This window comes from Camelus dromedarius, chromosome 28 (assembly GCF_036321535.1).
Source record: "Camelus dromedarius isolate mCamDro1 chromosome 28, mCamDro1.pat, whole genome shotgun sequence".
Classification (NCBI taxonomy): domain Eukaryota; kingdom Metazoa; phylum Chordata; class Mammalia; order Artiodactyla; family Camelidae; genus Camelus; species Camelus dromedarius.
In genome coordinates this window covers 8,926,705-8,945,384 of record NC_087463.1, presented here as the reverse complement: position 1 = coordinate 8,945,384, position 18,680 = coordinate 8,926,705, and the positions used below count along the sequence as shown (strand labels likewise).

At 47.6% G+C, this 18,680-nt stretch overlaps 1 protein-coding gene across 3 annotated transcripts in view; it reads left to right on the top strand.

Moving 5' to 3' along the window:
* The window catches only part of MYO5B (myosin VB), a 293,346-nt gene that overhangs the window by 171,409 nt on the left and 103,257 nt on the right, over positions 1–18,680 (top strand). For all 3 annotated transcript variants that reach the window (XM_031441933.2, XM_064480330.1, XM_064480331.1), the window contains exons 6-9: positions 2,790–2,933; positions 4,064–4,145; positions 9,710–9,817; positions 13,642–13,751. In XM_031441933.2, the coding sequence (XP_031297793.2) occupies positions 2,790–2,933; positions 4,064–4,145; positions 9,710–9,817; positions 13,642–13,751 (444 nt within the window). The remainder of the gene's footprint in view (positions 1–2,789; positions 2,934–4,063; positions 4,146–9,709; positions 9,818–13,641; positions 13,752–18,680) is intronic.

Sequence of the window (18,680 nt, the reverse complement as noted above, 5' to 3'; positions counted from 1 at the left end):
CCCTGTCCCTTTGCTCTGCTGTATTTGCAAATAAAACCCCTTTTACTTCCGCATGGTAAAACTCTACTCACCCTTTAAGATCCACTTCAATTTCCACTTAAAGCCTTTCTCATTCTGCTGGGACTGGCTAATTACTCCCTTCTCTGTTTCCACGCTAGTTGATATGTATCTTACTGTATAATCCCAGTCGTACTGAGATGATTTGTTCTGGTCCATTTTTGTATTGCTGCATATTTGTGTATGCGTAAACCAGAAAGAAGGTAGTTCTATCATACACAAATGGTATCATATTCTATCAACCATTTACAACTTGCTTTTCTCCCAGTATTTTATTTGTCTGTGCATCATGCTCTTGTTAGTTGAACGGATTTATAACATCCCACTGTAGGAATATGCCACTTTTATCTATCTGTTCCCCCTACTGGTAGGCGTTTAGATTGTATTTTTTATTGTTAAATACAGTCTGCGTTAAATATTCTTTTGCACACCCCCTTGTGCACTTATGTGAGTTTCTCTAGGTGATATCTGGAAGTAGACTTGCTGATTGTTAGGTGTGTGTATGTTCAGTTTTACTAGGTATGCCCAGTTGTTCTTAAGAATGACTGTTGCAGTTTACACCTGGACCAGTGGTGTGTGAGAGCTCCTTTTCTGTCACGTCCTCATCGTCATTTCATAGTATCAGAGTTCTTTGTTGTTGCCACTCTGAACTGTCATTTCAGTCTGTATTTCTCTGATTTCTGCTGAGGTTGAGTATCTTCTGTTTGTTGGTCACGTGAGTTTCTTCCATGAATTTCCTGCACACGGCGTTTGTTGGTTTTTCAAATTTTAACTATTTGCTTCATACCTGTCTCTTTTGTTGGACTGTGGACTCAGAGAGTGTCAGAGTCTGGGTTTTTTTTTTTGGTTTTTGGTTTTTTTTTTTATCGTTTAGAACAGCTGGACTTGCTTTACTCAAGGCATCAAAATGTTCTCTAATAAACAGACAAACAATCTAGCAGTGGTTTACAAGGTCCTTCACACACACACAGAAGTTGGAAGTTCTTCATGCCCAGAGTGGAGTTGATGGGCTTGGTAGTAATAGCACAAGCAGCCTCATCCCTTTGTGGGTACCACTCTGTGCTCTCAAAGTCCCTGTAGGTCCCTTATGTCACTTCTCAGAGCATCCTCGTGAGGTGAGGAGGATAGATCTTTTGGCAGTGGTCCTTGGACTGTGGGCAGGCTTTCTCTAAGCTATCACAGGAAGTGGCCTCAGGTATGATAAAGGTTCTTGTTGCCATTTTACAAATCACAAAAATTTGAATTTTTGGTTGAAACTAGATAATGCTTTAGAATTTTATACACATTGACCTTTGCTGATTGCATCCTCCTGATGTTAATGTGTTCCTTTGTCCACTGTGTTTCCTGTAAAAAAAGAGTAGTAAAATTTAGAGGCTTGATTAGATTTAGGATTGATTTTTTTTTTTTTTTTTTAAGCCAAGAACCCTTTGTTGGTGGTGGTGTGTGTTCCCATCCCGACAGACAGAATATCTGGCCATCTTCCTGCAATGTCAGCAGCCATTGCTTATGCCCAGATCTGTTAATTCATCAGGAGTTACAAAGTGGTGACGTTCTCATTCTATTTTTCCTCTTGCATTTATTAGCTGGAAGAAGTCTAGGAAGAGAAACTCCTCCTCGCCAACTAGTTACCCTGATAGTTTACATGGGAAAGTTAGGGTAGATGTTTGATTCCCTGTTTACTGGTTTTCAGAGTAATGAGTTGGTTCCTGCCATCTCTGAAAGGCTCCCCTGCTCCCCAACTTCTTATGAGATAAAGGTGAGGATTAATATCTTTGTCTTTATTCTTTAATTTGACCTGCTGTTGGAGATGTGAGAAGTTACTCACATATGTGGCAGCTCCTGGCTGGTGGTGAGTTTGGAGAGTTTGAAAAGGATTATGAATGGAATGAACAGACTTTGGACTCAGGTGCATCTGAATTTATATCTTAGTGTTGCCATTACCCAGCCGTGTGACCCTGGACACAATACGTACCCTTCCTGAGCCTAAGTTTTGCCATGAGCATGAGGAAAGTTAATAATGCCTGTCTCCTGGGGTTCTTGTCTGGATTTCGGGAAACTAAACGGAGCCTGGCTTATGATGGAGGCCTGGGAAGCGATCACTTTTACCCACATTTTAGGGAATATAGCCATCCTTGCACTTTTCAGACAGGCTTAGCTTCTTGAAGTCTGACAGTAGTTTGTCACATGGTGCCTTGAAGGGTCAGAGCTCTCTCTTGGGGAGGGAAGTGGGTGCACTGAGGTCTCTCTACTGAGATGATGAGGTTGGTGGGTGCTGGAAGGGCATGCGTGATGACATCAACTCATAGGATTAGTTATCTCTTTGAGAGTTAACAAAGGTGTCAGAGAGGCGGTTTCTGTGATTCTGTAGACCTTTCCCTCATGGTCCCAGGGTGATTGCTACAGTTGTAGCCATCACACACACATTCCAGGCAGGAAAAAGGAAGACGAGAGGAAGATCAATGGGATGTACCTTCCAGCTTGTTAGTCCTCTTTAAAGAGGCCATCAATCAGCTCATCACTCTCATTGGCCATCCTTAGGAGTAACGGAAGCAGAACAGTGAAGTTCTATTTTATTTTCTTTTAGCTGGCCCATTACCATCCTAGTAGCAGAGAGGTTCTGGAAGGAGGGAAGAGGGAGAGAACAGAGATGCTGCCACGAGCACACAATCCTGAAATTTAAGGAAATTCTCCTTGTTGTGCACACCTTTTGTTTGTTTATTTGTTCTGTACAGGCCATTGGAAATGCTAAAACCACTCGCAATGACAACAGCAGCCGATTTGGAAAGTACATTCAGATTGGCTTCGACAAGAGGTACCACATCATCGGAGCCAACATGAGGACCTACCTGTTGGAGAAGTCGCGCGTGGTCTTCCAGGTGGGCCGTGTGGCTTGGCCTTCGTGTGCTTTTCCCGTGGGTAATGTTCACTCGCTCCCTGTTCAATTCCCTGTGCCTGGAGAGCATCTCATCTTTTGAACCTGGACTTGGATAGACTTGTTCTTTTGGTTTTCTCTCTCTCTCTCGCTCTCTTTTTTCCATTAATAAGTATTCATTTATAGGTATCAGACTTAAAATCTTTTACCCAGTATTGATATTTTTCAGTGGGCATTGCTTTTTGATTCAGTCAACAAACATATATTGTCTGTTACGTGTTCGCTCTGTGCTGGACACTAAAGGTACAGTGACAAATTAGACAGCTGTTTTCCTTGTGGACTTTAGAGTCTTACAATCAGGGGAATGGCATGTAGGGTCTGTGGGTCTTATTTGGTAAGTTACATTGAAAGAATAAAAACCTACTTGGCCACTTACTTAGCTTCCTTTTCAAATAAATGGGATTCTTGCTTCTCATGTGACTCAGTTCTTCTTTACTCTGTGCTCACCTTTTGTTCTTTCCTTCCCATCTACTCCTTGCCCTCTCGGGGACTGTCAGATGTGCCGGCCGTGGCTCTGGCCAGACTCTCCTGAGCACCCCGTGGGCTTTCCTAGCCCTTGTTGTCTTTGCTCAGGCCTCCTGAACACCCCCACCCACCCACCCACACACATAGCTCTGCCGGTTTAAGGCAGGTCTGGCCCTTGTCCAGTCAGTCAAGGTCCAAAAGTCGTGGACCTTTCCTGACCGTCCCAGCCTGACATGATGGGAAGGGTCATAGCTTTTACTTAGTTCCAAGTCTCCCCGAGAGGAAGGGGAGCCTGCAGCAGGGAAATTACAGTCTGCTCGACCTGAGCAGGTAGTACGGTTATCTGAGTAAGTGCTCATCGACTGACCCATCATTTGTGGATTAGCAGCTATGTTCTATAGAGGAAGGAATAGAAAACACCGGTTTTTTGCGTAAGTCAAGAGGTAAAAGTCTTCCGGTTGGAAGGAGGCCCCTGAAAAATCTGCAGCTGGGAACTGAAGGTGGCAGAGGTGACCTTTGTTGCCCAGAGCACCCTGGAATATGAATGGGCGTGTGGACAGTCTTGGAGGTCACTGCCCTTAACACTGCTTAACTGTTCTCCTCCTTTAGGCAGAGGATGAGAGGAACTACCACATCTTTTACCAGCTCTGTGCTGCTGCCAGTCTCCCGGAATTTAAAGAGCTCGCACTGAGTAAGTACCCGCGTGCGTGCGCATCCTTGGGGCTGGGCTGCAGCTGCGGCACGCGGCGCGTCTGAGCTCGGCTCAGCGTTGTCTGTCGTGGGTCCGTGGCTCTGCCTCTTCCTTGAGCACGTGCCCTAGACCTCCATGAGCTTCATGCCCAGTTGGTTGCCAGCCACAGAACTTAAGAGGATGAGAGGCAGAGGTTGCAACAGTGTCTGGCAGGGCTTAAAAGAATTTCCATGTATTATTATTTTGAAGAATATGTTTTCACTCTACATCATAAGAAATGTGTCCCAACCATGAGGATCTAGAGATTTGGCTAATGCACGTCACTTAATTGTGGCCAGCATGTTTTAAGTCATATTTGAGGATTGAGACCAAAAAAAAAGAAGGAGGAGGAGGAAGACAGCGAGGATAAAGCAGGAGTAAGATCAGGGTGGCTCAAGAGGCGTATCAGTAAAGCCTGGGCCTCCGTGCGGAAGGTAAGGAGGGCGTGGAAGAGTTTAACTGGACCGCAGAGCCTTGGCCGGCTGCGTGCCCTGGTCCCTCCTGAGCGGGGGGAGGGGGGGGGGCGGAGCAACCCAAGTGCCTCCCAACTGGGGCCACTGGGTGAGTCAGCTTGTTGCCGCGTCAGATAAAAAGACAGCCTTTCAGTGGGTCCCAATCACCCTTTGTTTCTGCTCTTGCTGTTTGCTGAGGGGCCGCAGTGAGTTCTGTTTGCCTTGAGACTGTTGACTTTGGAGCCAGGGGAGTCGAGGCCAGGGCCGAGCAAGAAGAGCTGGTGGACTTTAGCTCTCGACACTGCACTGACGCAGCCCCCCTCCCGGGGCCTGGAGCCACCCGCTTCTGTGTGCAAGGCTTTGTCTTGGATCTTGACTGACTCAGCCGCTGATGCGTGGGATGAAGGCAGACCCCAGGGCCGTGCAGCTCCCCCATCCCTGGCCTGTCGTCTGTATACTTGGGAGGTGTGGGTAGGTCCGGCACTAGCAGATGGTGTAAAGACCTGGGCGTCTCGACAGAGGTGAGCTGGTCTCTGTGCAGCTGTAAGAGAAATAGACTTCTCAGACTTTGCCGTCCCAGACCCAAATTCTAGTCATCTCAAGGGCCCAGCAGCAGATCCACCTCTGACCGCTCCAGCCTATGCTCCCGGCAGGTAAAACACATCAAGTAGTTCAAACCTTGGTCTGCCTTCTTAACTCTGCTTCACTGGCGGGTGGGTTCCGGTAGCATTCAGTGCCTGTGCCATGCGATTGGGCTTCGGTTCCTTCCTTCATTCATCAAACCCTTTGCAGGCGAGATAGGCACTGGGGATGTAGCATTAAACTAAGCAGTTATGGGTCCTGCTCCTGCTTAGCTTGCATTTACAATACAGATAAGGGTGTGTAAGGTGAAGCACAGCTGAGGTTGGTCAACAGCTGCTCAGGGGAAGTAAATTTAAACTGGGTCCCAGGGGAAGAAGCCTTGGATGACATATATGACAGTGGTTTTGTACTGTACTCGGGCTGTTCGGTGCTCGCAGCTCTGATTCTCCCTAGTGAAATCGTAAACTCCTTGGGGACGAGGAATGACTGTTACAAGCCTTGTCTGATGAGCACTGCCCTGAGCTGGGCTCTGATATTGGCTTCCAGTCACAAGGGACCGGGGAGGCAGCCAGGTCAAAGGCGCCTGGACTTCTATGGGCCCAACTGGACTTCTCAGGGCCAACCATGGGAGATGAAAACTGGTTCCCAGGGCCAGTTTTATAGAAAATGAATGAATAATGGCAAGGTCCATCTTGGCTGTATGTAGACCATTTTATCCCAAATGTAACTTTAAGGTAATAGGAAAGAAATCCTTTTTTTTTTTCCCCACTTACACAAGTGCATTGAGGTGAAAAATGACTTTACTCCATGTTTCAGCGAGATACCGACTCCTTGAACTCCTGGCTGGAGCAGTTGAAAACTAGCCAGTTCAATCAATTTCTTGCTTTCTTACCTGCATGTGCCCTCCGAGAGCATCTTGGAATGAAGTGAAGAGCCTTTGATAAGCTCTTGTGCTCAGGCGTGAGGCTGTCTTCTGCCTTGTGGGCCGATTGGCTATGAGCCCTGAAGCTTGACATTTAGTTCCACTGATAACCTGGTCAAGTGGATGGAACCGTCAAATAAATGAAGGAAAAGCCAGCGGCTCCTAGTAAATACTGAGACCTGCTTCACCTCTTTCCCCCTTTTCTTCACCTAAACTGTGCTGTTCAAATGCACAGAAGTCTCTGTAAAACGCCTTGGCCCTGCAGGAGTTTTGTGCATTTGTCTGAGAATGGTGTGGACGGTTTTGCGTACAGTCCATCCATACTTTCCTCTGCCCCGTTGTTGGTGGTCTATTGCGTTAAAATGGCTTCAGGATGAGATTTTTTTTTTAAATGGTACAATGAATAATTTATTGCAGTGTGAATAAATGATGATTAAAAGCGTTATAATGGACCCACATTTTCCTTAAATGCAGCCTTCAGATAATTAGGCATAAATCCTTTCATCTTTTTCATTTCCATAGGTGTACTGATAACAGTTTTATAAACAACCTCTCTCTTCCCTTGCACAGGTCAGAGTAGAGCCTCCCCAGGTGAAGTGCAAGCCCTTGGCTGTGACCTTGATGGTCCACTGCTCTCATCACTGGCTTCACACCCCATCTGTACGCTGGCCTGATCCAATGAGCCAGTTAATAGGGAATTTTGTGGTGTATATCTCCTTGGGAATTTTAAGTAGAAACAGATCCAAATGGAAGGACAAGAGATCCCTCTCTGGAATGAGACGATTGGCTTCATGGGCCTAAAAGGAGAGCTGAGATCCAAGCAGGCTAAGCAAATAGGGGAAGAGTGACTGCAACCTGCTGGGGTGTCTGTCTTATAAGGAGGGTCTGGGGAGTGATGTTAATAGGAGTGATTGCAGATCTTAAAGCAGAAGGAAAGGAGATGATTGTGATGATTGGGTTAAAATCATTTAGTAGTGAGTGCTGTGACTGACCAGGGTGGCCCTGCAGGGATGAACCTCTGCAGGAGGAAGTTATCCTGCTGGGCGCGTGGGTTTGGGAACTGGAAGCAGGGAAGAGGGGGTGGTCTGCCTGGCTCAGAATATCAGGCAGTGGAGCCCAGGCAGTTGACAATGAAAAGTCTTTGATAGATGCTGAAAATGCCTCCTCCTCTCCAGTATGAGAGTTTAGTGTTGTCCTCTGAGTCTCAGTGACTCTGGTGTCCCCTGATACTTTTTGTGTGTGTGTCCCTGGGTGGGCAAGAACTCCACTGATACTTTTGATAATGAGTTAGGTTGTGTTTATGGCTAAGTCATGAAATGTCACAGATAAACAACCATCTCCTTATTAGGGTGGGGAAGGAATGGGCTCCTAGGCCTGGCCAAATACTGGGTGAGCCTGGGCAACCCCTTCAAGCACTCTGGTCCTCAGTTTGCCTGCTGAAAAGTGAGAGTAAATACACACTTGGCCCTTAATATCCATGGGTTCTGCATGTGTGGATTCAGCCAACCGAAGTTCAGTCCATGGGTGGTGGAACCCTTGGTTGCGGAGGGCTGACTGTGCTACATGAGTTTATGTAAGACTTCAACACCTGTGAATTTTGGTATTTGGGCGGGGTTGGGGGGTGGGGTTCCTGGAACCGATCCCCTATGGATACAGAGCGACAGCTGTATTCAGTCTTCTCCAGGGCACTGTAAAAATCATCCAATGAGGTATTTTGAAAGGTGAGTGTAAAGGAGGAAAAAGAATTGGTGCTTTTATTAAACCTTTGAAGCTGTTACATGTTCTGGGCCAGAGCCTGCAGGGTGATTAGGTATGAAAGATCTAAACACGCCACAAAGACCTAGTGTGACTTGCTTCTTAAAAATTCGCTTCTGCTGTAGCTGTGAGTGAGCTCAGGGCTGAAGTCCTTCCTCTCCCAGTTCAAGTGCCTCCAGTCATCAGAGTGGGTTGAAGTTACTCCTCCAGGAAGCCTTCCCTTATAAAATATGACCGATGCTCTGCTGTTCATTCCTGTGTGCAGTGTTGCCTGATGGTTGTATTTCAGACTGCGTGAGACTGGGGTTTGGGGCTGAGTTCTGCCACTTTGTAGCTGGGCCTGGTAACGTGGACTTGACCGGCAGGAGGAACTGGCGTTCAGGGTGGCTTGGAACATAGACTCCAAGGTGGGAAATGGGGGAGACCAGGATGGAGAGGTAGGCAGGGCCGTTGAGGCATGAACAGGAGACAGAGCTGAGGAATGAGCGAGGAAACTGGTGTGCCTGGGACGTAGAGGTGGGGGAGGGAAGGGTTAGCCTGAGTCTGGAGCAGTCGGAGGAGGCCACTTCACCACCAGGCCTGTGGCGCCCTTCTACCATGCTTGCCTTTTGCCTTGAGGGCAATGGAGCAGGAGGGTGTCTCCAAAGGGTTATAAATAGGGAGTGGTGTGATCAGAGTTACCAGTGGTTTGCCGGAGGGTTTGCAGGGACAGGGGCAGGGAGACAGGTTGAGAGTCTGTTGCAGCAATCCCCAGACAACAGGTGCTGAAGGTCAGCCCCAGGGCGGTGGAGGAAAGAGAGATAAGAAATTCTTGGGAGCTCAAATTGGAAGGACAAAGTATGGAAGGAGGCCCAGGAGTTGCAGTGAAGCTGCGTCTAAGCCTATGCAAGTGGAGTGCGTTCAGCCGTCCACGCCCAGGTCGGGAGAAAGTCATTTAACTGGTGCTCTCAGAGGAGGAGGGAAACAGCCAGTGTCCAGTGTCAGCATCTTGTCAGAATCAGACATTATACACTTAGAAATGACCAAGCACTGGACAGAGTTGTACTATGTCTTGTGGAAAATTGATTTTCGAGGGGAATTTTGATTAGGTGGAATTTTAGCCTTATATGCTGACCTCCAAACCCTGTAGTGCATGTACCACCCGGGGCTGATGGCGTTTTTGCCCTCCGCTCTGAATTTTGGGACAGAACTGAGCCCCTCGTCACCAGCTGTCCCCCAGGCTGTTACCAGGGGCCTGACTGATGAGGAATGAAGCTGGGAGGTGAGAGCAAACATATGAAAATCTCATCCTGCTCTAGTACCTGTGCTGAGGTAGCTCAAGGTGCCCCAGCTTAAAAGAAAAACAAAACACAAAACCAACCATGTCCCCTTGGGCACATCACTGCCCCTCGTTTGTCAAATGAGGCTGTCAGACTCAGCTTATTGGCAGTCACGGAGGTCTGGTTCTAGGGTGGGGGTCACTTTCCTTGTGTGTCTCAGAGCCTTTTTAAAAACAAGTCTGGTGAATCCAACTGTAACGTGAATTATCCAGGACTTTTACGTTCCTGTGTTTTTCAGGTATCAGTGAAAGTAACAAAGACAGCAGCAGGTTTTGTCAGTGTGGTGTGATTTTCTGTCTGTTGTTACTCAGTCTTCTCTCCCATTGGCTGATGTCAGTAAAGATGATACTTGGAAGGGTTGCACACTCAGCTGGGAATACGGTCTGGTCTGGGAGAGCTTGCTGAGGGAGGAGAAATCCTCAAGGGTCACGGTCTGTGGCAAACTGGGCTACATCCCTTTGATGCCTGACGCTCCCTTCTCCTCTCCTGCCACAGCGTGTGCGGAGGACTTCTTCTACACTTCACAGGGAGGAGACACATCCATCGAGGGTGTAGATGATGCTGAGGACTTTGAGAAGACCCGACAAGCCTTCACTCTCCTTGGTAAGGGGCCTGGCAGTGGGGAGAAAGGGTTCGTTTGGTGGAGAGAAAGCCTGACAGTGTCTGACTTTGCTTGCCAACTTTCATAAGCTGGTGGGGAAGCCCTCTTGCCCTCGGTGAATATCTTCTTACTCTCTTATCCATCCCAACCCTCGGGCCCCCAAGCTTAAGGCGTGGAGCTTTGCTGACCTTCCTTAACAGTAAGGATTTAAGAGTTAATCTCTCAGGACTGCGGAGTACTCCTCTTCACCTCCTCCAGGCCATTGATGCCAGTGGAGGAAAACCAAGAAGAGCCTGTCTTTTCGTGTGTAGTCTGGGTTTCTTGCAGAAAGAACATGCCTTGGGGACCAAAACCACCCATGTTCCACAATCATGGGCTCCAAGTCGGAAACAGACTGTAAGGGTCTGGAAGCTCTGTCATCCATACACACAGTGTCATTTCTGTTTCTGCTGTTCCCATGCAGAGCTTAGCAGTAGAATCCTTAACATGATCACTCTGTCCTTCTGGGACATAAAGGACAGTAGAGCTGGAGAAAACTGCCCCTTTCCCCTGCCAGTTTTGGGGAAGAAGAGCCCCAAATGGTAAGGTGGAGGGCAATCCTTGCTTAACTGGGCAGATGAAGTGGTAAATTCCTGGGACCTGCAACCAGAAAGTCAGCCTGAAATCCACAAAGTGGCTCAGGGTGGCCCTTGTGCTTTCCCAGCCCTTCCCTGACAGACAGACATTGGGCTTCTGAGTCATGCGACCAACCCAGAGCAGCATTTCTTAGATTCTTTGGGAATCAGGGAAATTTTATCCAGTGTCCAAATAAAACATGGCCAAACAGGACACGCCCTGATCTCCAGATGGAGAGAAAAAGAAACCCAGGACCTCATGCGCTGAAGTCTGAGTGCTGTTCACTTCTGTGGATAACTGGTAATAGACATGGTTTGTCTTTTGTACCAATGACACAGAAACCACACTGATTGTTCCAACAGAGAAAAATTACTGTAAATAATTGTTCACAAGAGCAGTAGTAGGTAATTAACTATTAAATAAGAGGATTTTTAAGGATTCAGAAGTAGCAGGTGCAAAAGAACTACCTCGAGGGTGAGGAAGAACAGCCAGTAAAGGAGCTGTGGATGAGGAGAGCCCCCTGCCCCCTGGCTGAGATGTTGAACACTTCTCGGAGGATGTGGCTGCCCCGAGATCAGGAAGCCCTCTGGTAGTGAGGAAACCTGCCGGAGGGTGTGGGCCTGCACTGGTCTGTATAAGCAGCCTGCAGTGCCCCAGGGGGTGGTGGGACCAGAACTTCTCAAAGCAGCCTGAGGACACAGCTGGAGCTCACCTGGGAGGGTGCTGGGCTCCAAGATGAACACTGGTTGCTTGGAGGATCAGAGCTAGGAGTGAAAATGTCTTCTTGTTGCTCTTGCCTTGCCAAGTCCTTGCAGTGCCCTCTATTGACCAAGTGTGACGTGCCACCGAAGGGGAGGTGTTGACAGGGTTTAGCTCCAGTACCACAGAGCAGGGCAAAGAAGGGCAGATGTGAAGCTGGGAGGTAACACATTAATAATAGCACCCCTGACTTCCCCAATATCACATGGCTATTTTACTCTCCAGAGCTGGGGAGCAGGTTTAAAGGAGACATGAAGTTGAGCAGGATAGCATTCTGCCCAGAAAGGAGAAGGCTCCTGTGGTGCTGGCGTGAGCCTTGGGCAGAGCTAATCCAAGGAGAAGGTTGTTTCCTCCAAGGCTCTAAGAGACTGGGTACTTTAATTCTCAAAGCAAACAGAATTTGTAAAATTAATCATTTTAATAAGCCATCTTCCCTACTCTTTAATAAACATGTCCATTTTTTAATTCCAGAGGTTGGCAAACTTCTTCTAAAAGGACAGGATAGTAACTATTTTGGGCCTTGTGGGCATATGATTTCTGTAGCAGCTATTGAACTTTGCCAACATAGTGCAAACATAGCCATAGACAAGATGTAAAAGGAAAGACATGGTGGTGTTCTAATAAAACTTTATTTACAAAAACAGGCCATGGAAACTATAGGTCGTAGGTTGCCAACCCCTGTCTTACACCTTCAGTTTTGTGTTTGATTTTTTTATTTTGTTTTGTTGCTTCCCATAGTGAGGCGCTGCTTATTCAGAGACTCCTGTATTTAAGAAGGGACTTTCTAGTCAGTATAGTGCAGGAATCCTGACTACGGTTAGGATTCAACAGTCATTCAATATCTACTGCTTAAATTCCTACCTTGCAGGGCGGTTAGGTCTCTGGAAATTGACAAAGCATTGGTTCCTAAGAGTAAGCGAAGGGGAGAGGAAAGTGATCTGTCCCTCTCATCCTGTGAATGGATGGCCCCAGCACCCACTTCCTGGCTGGTCCTTCCATGGCACTTGAGAGCACTGCAGACCCCGATCAAAAGCCCAGTGCTTTTCTCCTGACACAGATGCACAACTGTCTTGTCCTTGTCCTGGGTTTCAGCCTCTGGCTTTAGCCTCTTCCTTTTGCCAGTCTTTACTCAGTTACACTGAACCAGGACATATGCCTCAATTGTTCACTCTCTGGCTGTTTTTTTTTTGTTTTTTTTTTTTTTTTTTAGTTGAAATAAAACCAGATATCTGAATGATGCATACATTTCTGTAGACATTTGCAAGTACTTGCCTCTGTGTAGCAAGAATCAATTCAGTCATTCTATCGCTCCTGTTTCTGAGGAGCACCTACTGTGTGCCAGGCCCTGGGGATACAGTGATGAAGCAAGAACAGGCATTTGTTATTTTTTTTTATATTTGTATATTTTGAAAATATTGTGTAATAAAAATTAAATCCCTGACCCCCTATGAAAATTACGAGGTCCTCTAACATTAAAGTCTAGAGCTGATTTGTCTGTTCATACTTGGGTTGTCTACTTTGTTGATTATCGGAGTAAAGTTTTTAATCCTAGCATGACACATCTTTACTCCCATTTATTTAGATGTCATTGACTCTTTTTTAGCCCGAGTGAAATAATGCCTTAAAAATAAGTAGCTCCATCTGGGGAGGAATCCGGAGGATAATTGTATTATCTCGTAGACTGAATGGTAGGTTGATTGGCATTCATTATATTATTCTGGATCCTTTTTCAAAATCTGAAATATTTTGTAGTTCAAAAAGAGATGATAATGCCTTAAAGCTAAATATAAATTTTAAGAGATTATCCACGTCTTTGATAACCTGCACAAGTAACAGAATTGACAGCCAATGTTTGCTACCACAGTTGTTCTGGAGTAGGTGTGCGTGTCTGTAACTGAGGGAGCAGATCATCTGATGAACAGCAGCCCCCGTGGGGAACAGTCAGGAGCCAGCTGGCCGGCCAGCCCCATAACAGCACCCCTAGGAGAAGTTTCTCCTCTTCTCCCTCTGTTGGCACTTCGGATGTGTGTCACAGATGTTTGCAGGATGTTATGTTGGGAGAAAAATGACTGCAGATAAATGACCATTCTTATTAAACTCATAAAAGCATCCATAAAGTGTTTGGTTGAAATGAAGTCCAAAATTGGTCTGCATGATTGCTCCCTCTCCTTTGCTCTTGGAGAGGTTACGATGATAGTGACCCATTTGGTTCGATCTGGACAGTCACCATGAGGATATTTCCCTGTTAGTCTAAGGAGCCCCTTTGCCCTTGGAGCTGATTCCCTGAGTGGTAATTACTTGGTGGGGAGCCTGCATCATCTTAGGACTCATTGGCCCAGAAAAGAAAATGAAACCTTATTTTTTTTTAAAGTCTTTAATAAGAGGGTAAAACATCCTTTCTATCCTACCATGGATATTGAATGTCATTCATTCTTTTTCTTTTTTTCTCCAGGAGTGAGAGAGTCCCATCAGATAAGCATTTTTAAGATAATTGCTTCCATCCTACACCTTGGAAACGTGGAGATTCAGGCTGAGCGTGATGGTGAATCCTGCAGTATATCAGTAAGTTGCACACCAGCACTAGAGATAAAATGTACACAATTTACTCTGTTCGTACAGGTTTATACAACTGAAATGTGTCTTTACACTTAGAGGACACTCATAGGTTATTTCTTCTTAACGGTAATGGCTTCTGTTGCCTTGCTGATATTTTTGAGAAGAACAAATCCTTTTCAAATCAGTTGCCATGAAGTTCCTATCACTGAAGGCAGGAAATTTAGTAGGTATTCAATAAATTCTTTTTGATGGTTTGATTTCCTAAGTACCCTGAGGTCCGTGGAATTCTATCTGTGTTATCAGTGCATGAGTTCTTTCTGAGCTCCTGGCCGAGGTCTGTGCTTCAGGGAAATGAAGGAGTGTTGGGCACCATACCTGGTGACTGTCTCCAAGGGGCTTACACACGCTAAGTGGGTAGACAGGACAGATGATAACAGTTGCCAAGATTTGGACAGTGCAGGGCAGAATATTGAGACATCTGTATGAAAGGATTGCAGACTGTGAAGTGCTCCATAAATGCTCATGGTGTCTGTTATTTTCCTGGTGCCCCATGTAGTACCTTATATGTGGGAGATAAATGTCTAAGTGGGTGGTGTGCTGCCAGTTACAAGTAGTGTAGACAGCGTGCTGGGTGCTGTCTGGGGTGTAACCGTGTCGGGTTGGGCTAGCACTGCTGTTCTGACCTTGAGTAAGTGAATCTGCAGGTGTTTACTTTCGACCTATTTTGTGCCTGTTTATGGCTAAGTGTTGGGATGCGCAAGGTATGATTCTTGCTACCAAGGACTTGGAATTTCAATAACGGGGTGCTGGGGAAACACAGAAGGTAGTACTACAGAATATGAACATGGGCAAGTCCAGGCCGCTCACAAGCTGATGCTTTTTCAATTGAGCCAACATTTTTAACCTCCCACTGTTCGTGGGGTTAGGGGTTATCAGAAGTTAAAACTGGCCCTGCCTTTAGGGAGGGGAAGGCCTGAACAGTAGCTGGCATTTGCCTGAGCTCACCACCCTCTCGCACCCCCATCCATCTCCCCTAAAGGCCAAATAGTCTTGGGTTGGGGGAGTCCCTGGGTCCTCAGGGCTGCTGCCATCCTCGGCATGGAGTCTGCAACCTCGTGAGAGGTTCACCTGCCTGGGCCCAACGTGAAGGAGGGAATGCTGGAGCTGGGCAGTGCTTGGTGCCCTGGGACAGGGTGTGTGTGTGTGTGCGTGCATCACAGGGCACTGCGGTTGGCAGTGATGATGCTGTGAGGCAGATCGAGGTGAGTAGAGGAGGACCTGGTGCCTTGGTGGGGTGGTGGATGGGCCTCCAGTGCAGGCCAGACACTCCCCTGGCCTGAGTCTTCAGGACCCACAGAGCATGTCCCCTCATGAGAAAGGCAGGGAGGGTCTGTGCTGTCCCCTGGTCCCACACCCCTGTAAATGTCCCTTGGTTCCTAAGGGCAACCATACTTTGCTCAGTATTGGGGACAGTGCGATTAGGAACATTGGTGTCGAAAAAGTCCTGGATTTAGGCGGGTGAAATGCAGGGAAGATGGCAGATACTCCCTTGGCCTCCACCCCATCCTCTCATAGTCCCCTTTCTCTCAAGGTCACATCCCCCATCATGGATTCTTACAGCATCCATTTCTCTCCTCCAAATCACCTAGCATGGTTGCAGTTTTACATTTATCATGTGGTGATTAGCTCTGTGTGTCTTCCTCCTCATGAGACCCCAGCGTCTATGGGAACAGGAACTGCTGTGCTCACTTTTTGTCAGCAGCACCCAGCTCTGAGCTCAGCACTTGGTGGGTGGGCAGTAGGTAAGCAGATGGGTGGATGATGGAGGCTCCCTGGGCGCAGGGGTGATGCAAGCGGGAGCAGACGAGCAGATCTGATGGGGGGTTGACGGTGACGCACGAGAACCAGGGCAGTGAGCTCCTGAGCACCTGTGGCTGGGGGTGGGGTGGGGCCAGGACCTCTTTGGAAAGCCGAGAACTGGTCTCATGAATGAAGTGTCTCTCTGTTCTTATAGCTGACCTTCCACATCAGCCTCTGAGGGGACCTTCAGGTGACAAGGAAAGTGAATGTTTATTGGTGCTATTTGATCAACGCCTGTTCCCCCACCAAATCCTAGGACCATGTTTCCTGTGCTCACTCTTCCAGCCCTGACATACACTGGCACCCACTGAGTGTGCGTGTGAAGACTGTGTGAAGGTGGGCTCTCAGGGCACACTTGCGGAAGTGTGGACGGAGGACACAGATGCTGGTGAGGGAGGAGGAGGAGGACGCCTGGCAGGTAGAGGTCTGGACACCACATGCACAGCAGGTCCTTCCTCTTACAGATGACAGGAAGTCAGAGGCTTTGGAGCACAGGTCCGTGGTCCAGGCTAGTCTTACATGGTTCTCCAGTTAGAGGCTGTGTCGAAAACTGGTTGAGAGTGAGAACTATAGCAGGACTGCCGGGGTTCAAGTCCTGGTTCTGTCACTTACTGATCGTTACTTACCTTTCTGAGTCTGTTTCCTCATCTGGGTGGGGGTGACTTTACCTGCCTCGGCACAGGGCTCACGTGATTGAGTTCTGGACTATTACCATCACTGTTGGTAGAGCCAGAGTGGACCTTCCGAGCATCCCTCTCCTTTCACAGGGTTGGGAAGATTCAGGCCCAGAGAGTGGAAACTGTGTCTCTAAAGTCGTAATGACAGTTAATGGCAAAGTCAGGCCGGGGCCCAGCCAGCATTCTTTCCCTGTACCGCTGCCAGTCTTGCTTCCTCCTCGAGGCTGTCAGCGCCTCCGCTGGGGCTGTCCTCCACTAGCCTGATGCCCCCAGCAGTGCACGTTGCTGGGCACGCAGAGTGTGCTTGTCAAAATGCTTCACTAAACGGTTGCTGGTGGAAGTCCCTCTCAAATGGATTTTGGTTTATTCCATGGGTACTTAGGGTGGACCTCCTGCTGGAAAGGCTGTCTGTCCAGATGTAAGGTGCCTTCTGCTCGGTAGTTTTTATTTTTAATTAAAGCATGAAAATGTGTTCTGTGACTGCCTGAGTTACCTTGGAGATGCAACAGCGTGCAATTACTTGGACACCAGAGGCAATTTGTTTCTTGAATTTGGCAATATGGGCCCACAGAACTCATCTGCTGCCTATGATGCTGGCTGTCTGTAATGGATTTAGCATCATTTAATTAAGCTTAGATGTAATTGCATGATGTGAAATCAGTTTCAGCTAGCACCTTTAATCAACAGCCAGATGCAGGTAATAAAGGGCTGAGCCATGCCTCTCTGCAGCCGATGGGAACCTGTCCCAGGTGGTCATCAAAAAGTTCCAGAACTTGGGGCCCTTTCTCCACTGCGTTCACCTGCAAGATGCCAGTGAGCAGGAAGAGCCTGTGGGGTCATGTTTGCTGCTAGCGGGCCAATTACTGACAGGGAATCTAGCTGCAATGCTAGGCCTAGCAGTTGAGAATTTCTTGGAAATAGGTCAGATTAACAAGTTGGACACTTGCCACCTCTGAACCTGTTGCCTGCCAAGCTGTCCCCAGGCACTCAACGCTATCACATATGGCTTTCTGTTTTCCAGAGAGGAAGACTGTTGGCCAGGGGAAGTAGCTGTGGTAACCTCACCTGCCGAACGAGAGAAAAGACAGGGGCCTGTCCACACCCACCCAGCCCAAGCTGACTCTCCCCCAGGCCTGGTTAGGAGCTCTGGGCCACAGTCAGGGAGCCTCGCTTTGCCCCGTTTTCCTCATCTGAAAAGTAAGGGGGATTGAATTAGAATGATGATTCCCAAATATTTTCCTGGGAACCTTAACCCTAGGCCATTTCTTAGGAAGATAAGGGTCTTTTGTCGAGTAAGTTCAGGAAATGCTCTGTGATGCACCTCTCTTGGCGTTTGCAGGGTACGTTAACAAGCCAGTTCAGCGTGTTTAACCTGGTGTCAGCACCCCACCCCCGCCCAACACCCACTTTCGTTGAATAAAGCCAGTTAATGGCCTTTGTAACTATTGCTCCACAAACCATACCCTGGGAAAACACTGGCCTTAATGATTCTTGGGGGTTCTTCCCTACTCTGGCATTCTGTTATTTTGTAATTATGTGTATTTGGGTAGATGGATTTTAAATATCTGTAGGAGGGAAAAAATTGCCTGTGAAAATGGTACTGTTATCTGTGTTAATTGAACAAGACCACATGTACAGCCTGTGTGGCAGCCTCATCAGAAAATGAGTCCCACAAGCAATCTAGGGCCATTAGGAGGTGGCACATGACGTTCCAGAGGGCTCCCTTTCAAGACTCAGATTTATGAAGCTCTCCGGCAGGCTTATGGCTGGGTTATCAGCTTTCCTGGGGGGATTTAGATGAAGGAATGAATAACAGGCAAGAAGAACCTTTGGGTGAAATGCAGGTTTTCTGTGGGGTGTCGTGAATGGGCAGCAAGGATTACCCAGGAGACGTTCACACCTGGGGTGAAACAGGGCTCAGTGGGTGACTTAGTTATCAGTGACTCAAAGGCCAGGTGATCTGTTTGGTATTTTGGGGTAAATGAGGGTCAAGATCAAATGCAGCTGGGAGAGGCAGCTGGGTACCTTGGGTAAGTTCTTATACTTCCCTGGGGCTCAGCTTCTTACCTGTACAGAGAAGGGGCTTAAACTGGAGGCACTCCTAGTTTTTTCCAGGTCAAAATTTGTTCCCTTTTTTTGTCATTTGTCCTAGCTTTCCACCTTGATTTACTTTTTTTCCCAAGTGGCAAGTGCTTTAAGAATGTAAGTAAGTTCAGTAACATGTTAGTATCACTGAGGTTAAGGTAAAGCACATCTACTTGGAAGCTTAGGGCCGTGCAGCGTCAGAGCCCCGCATTGTCCAGGGGGTTCAGCTCAGGGCCTGTTTACGAGCCCTCAGACCAGGTGCTGATCCAGGGTAATGTTTGTAAGTGGGGACTTCTTTCCGGGCCGTGGATGA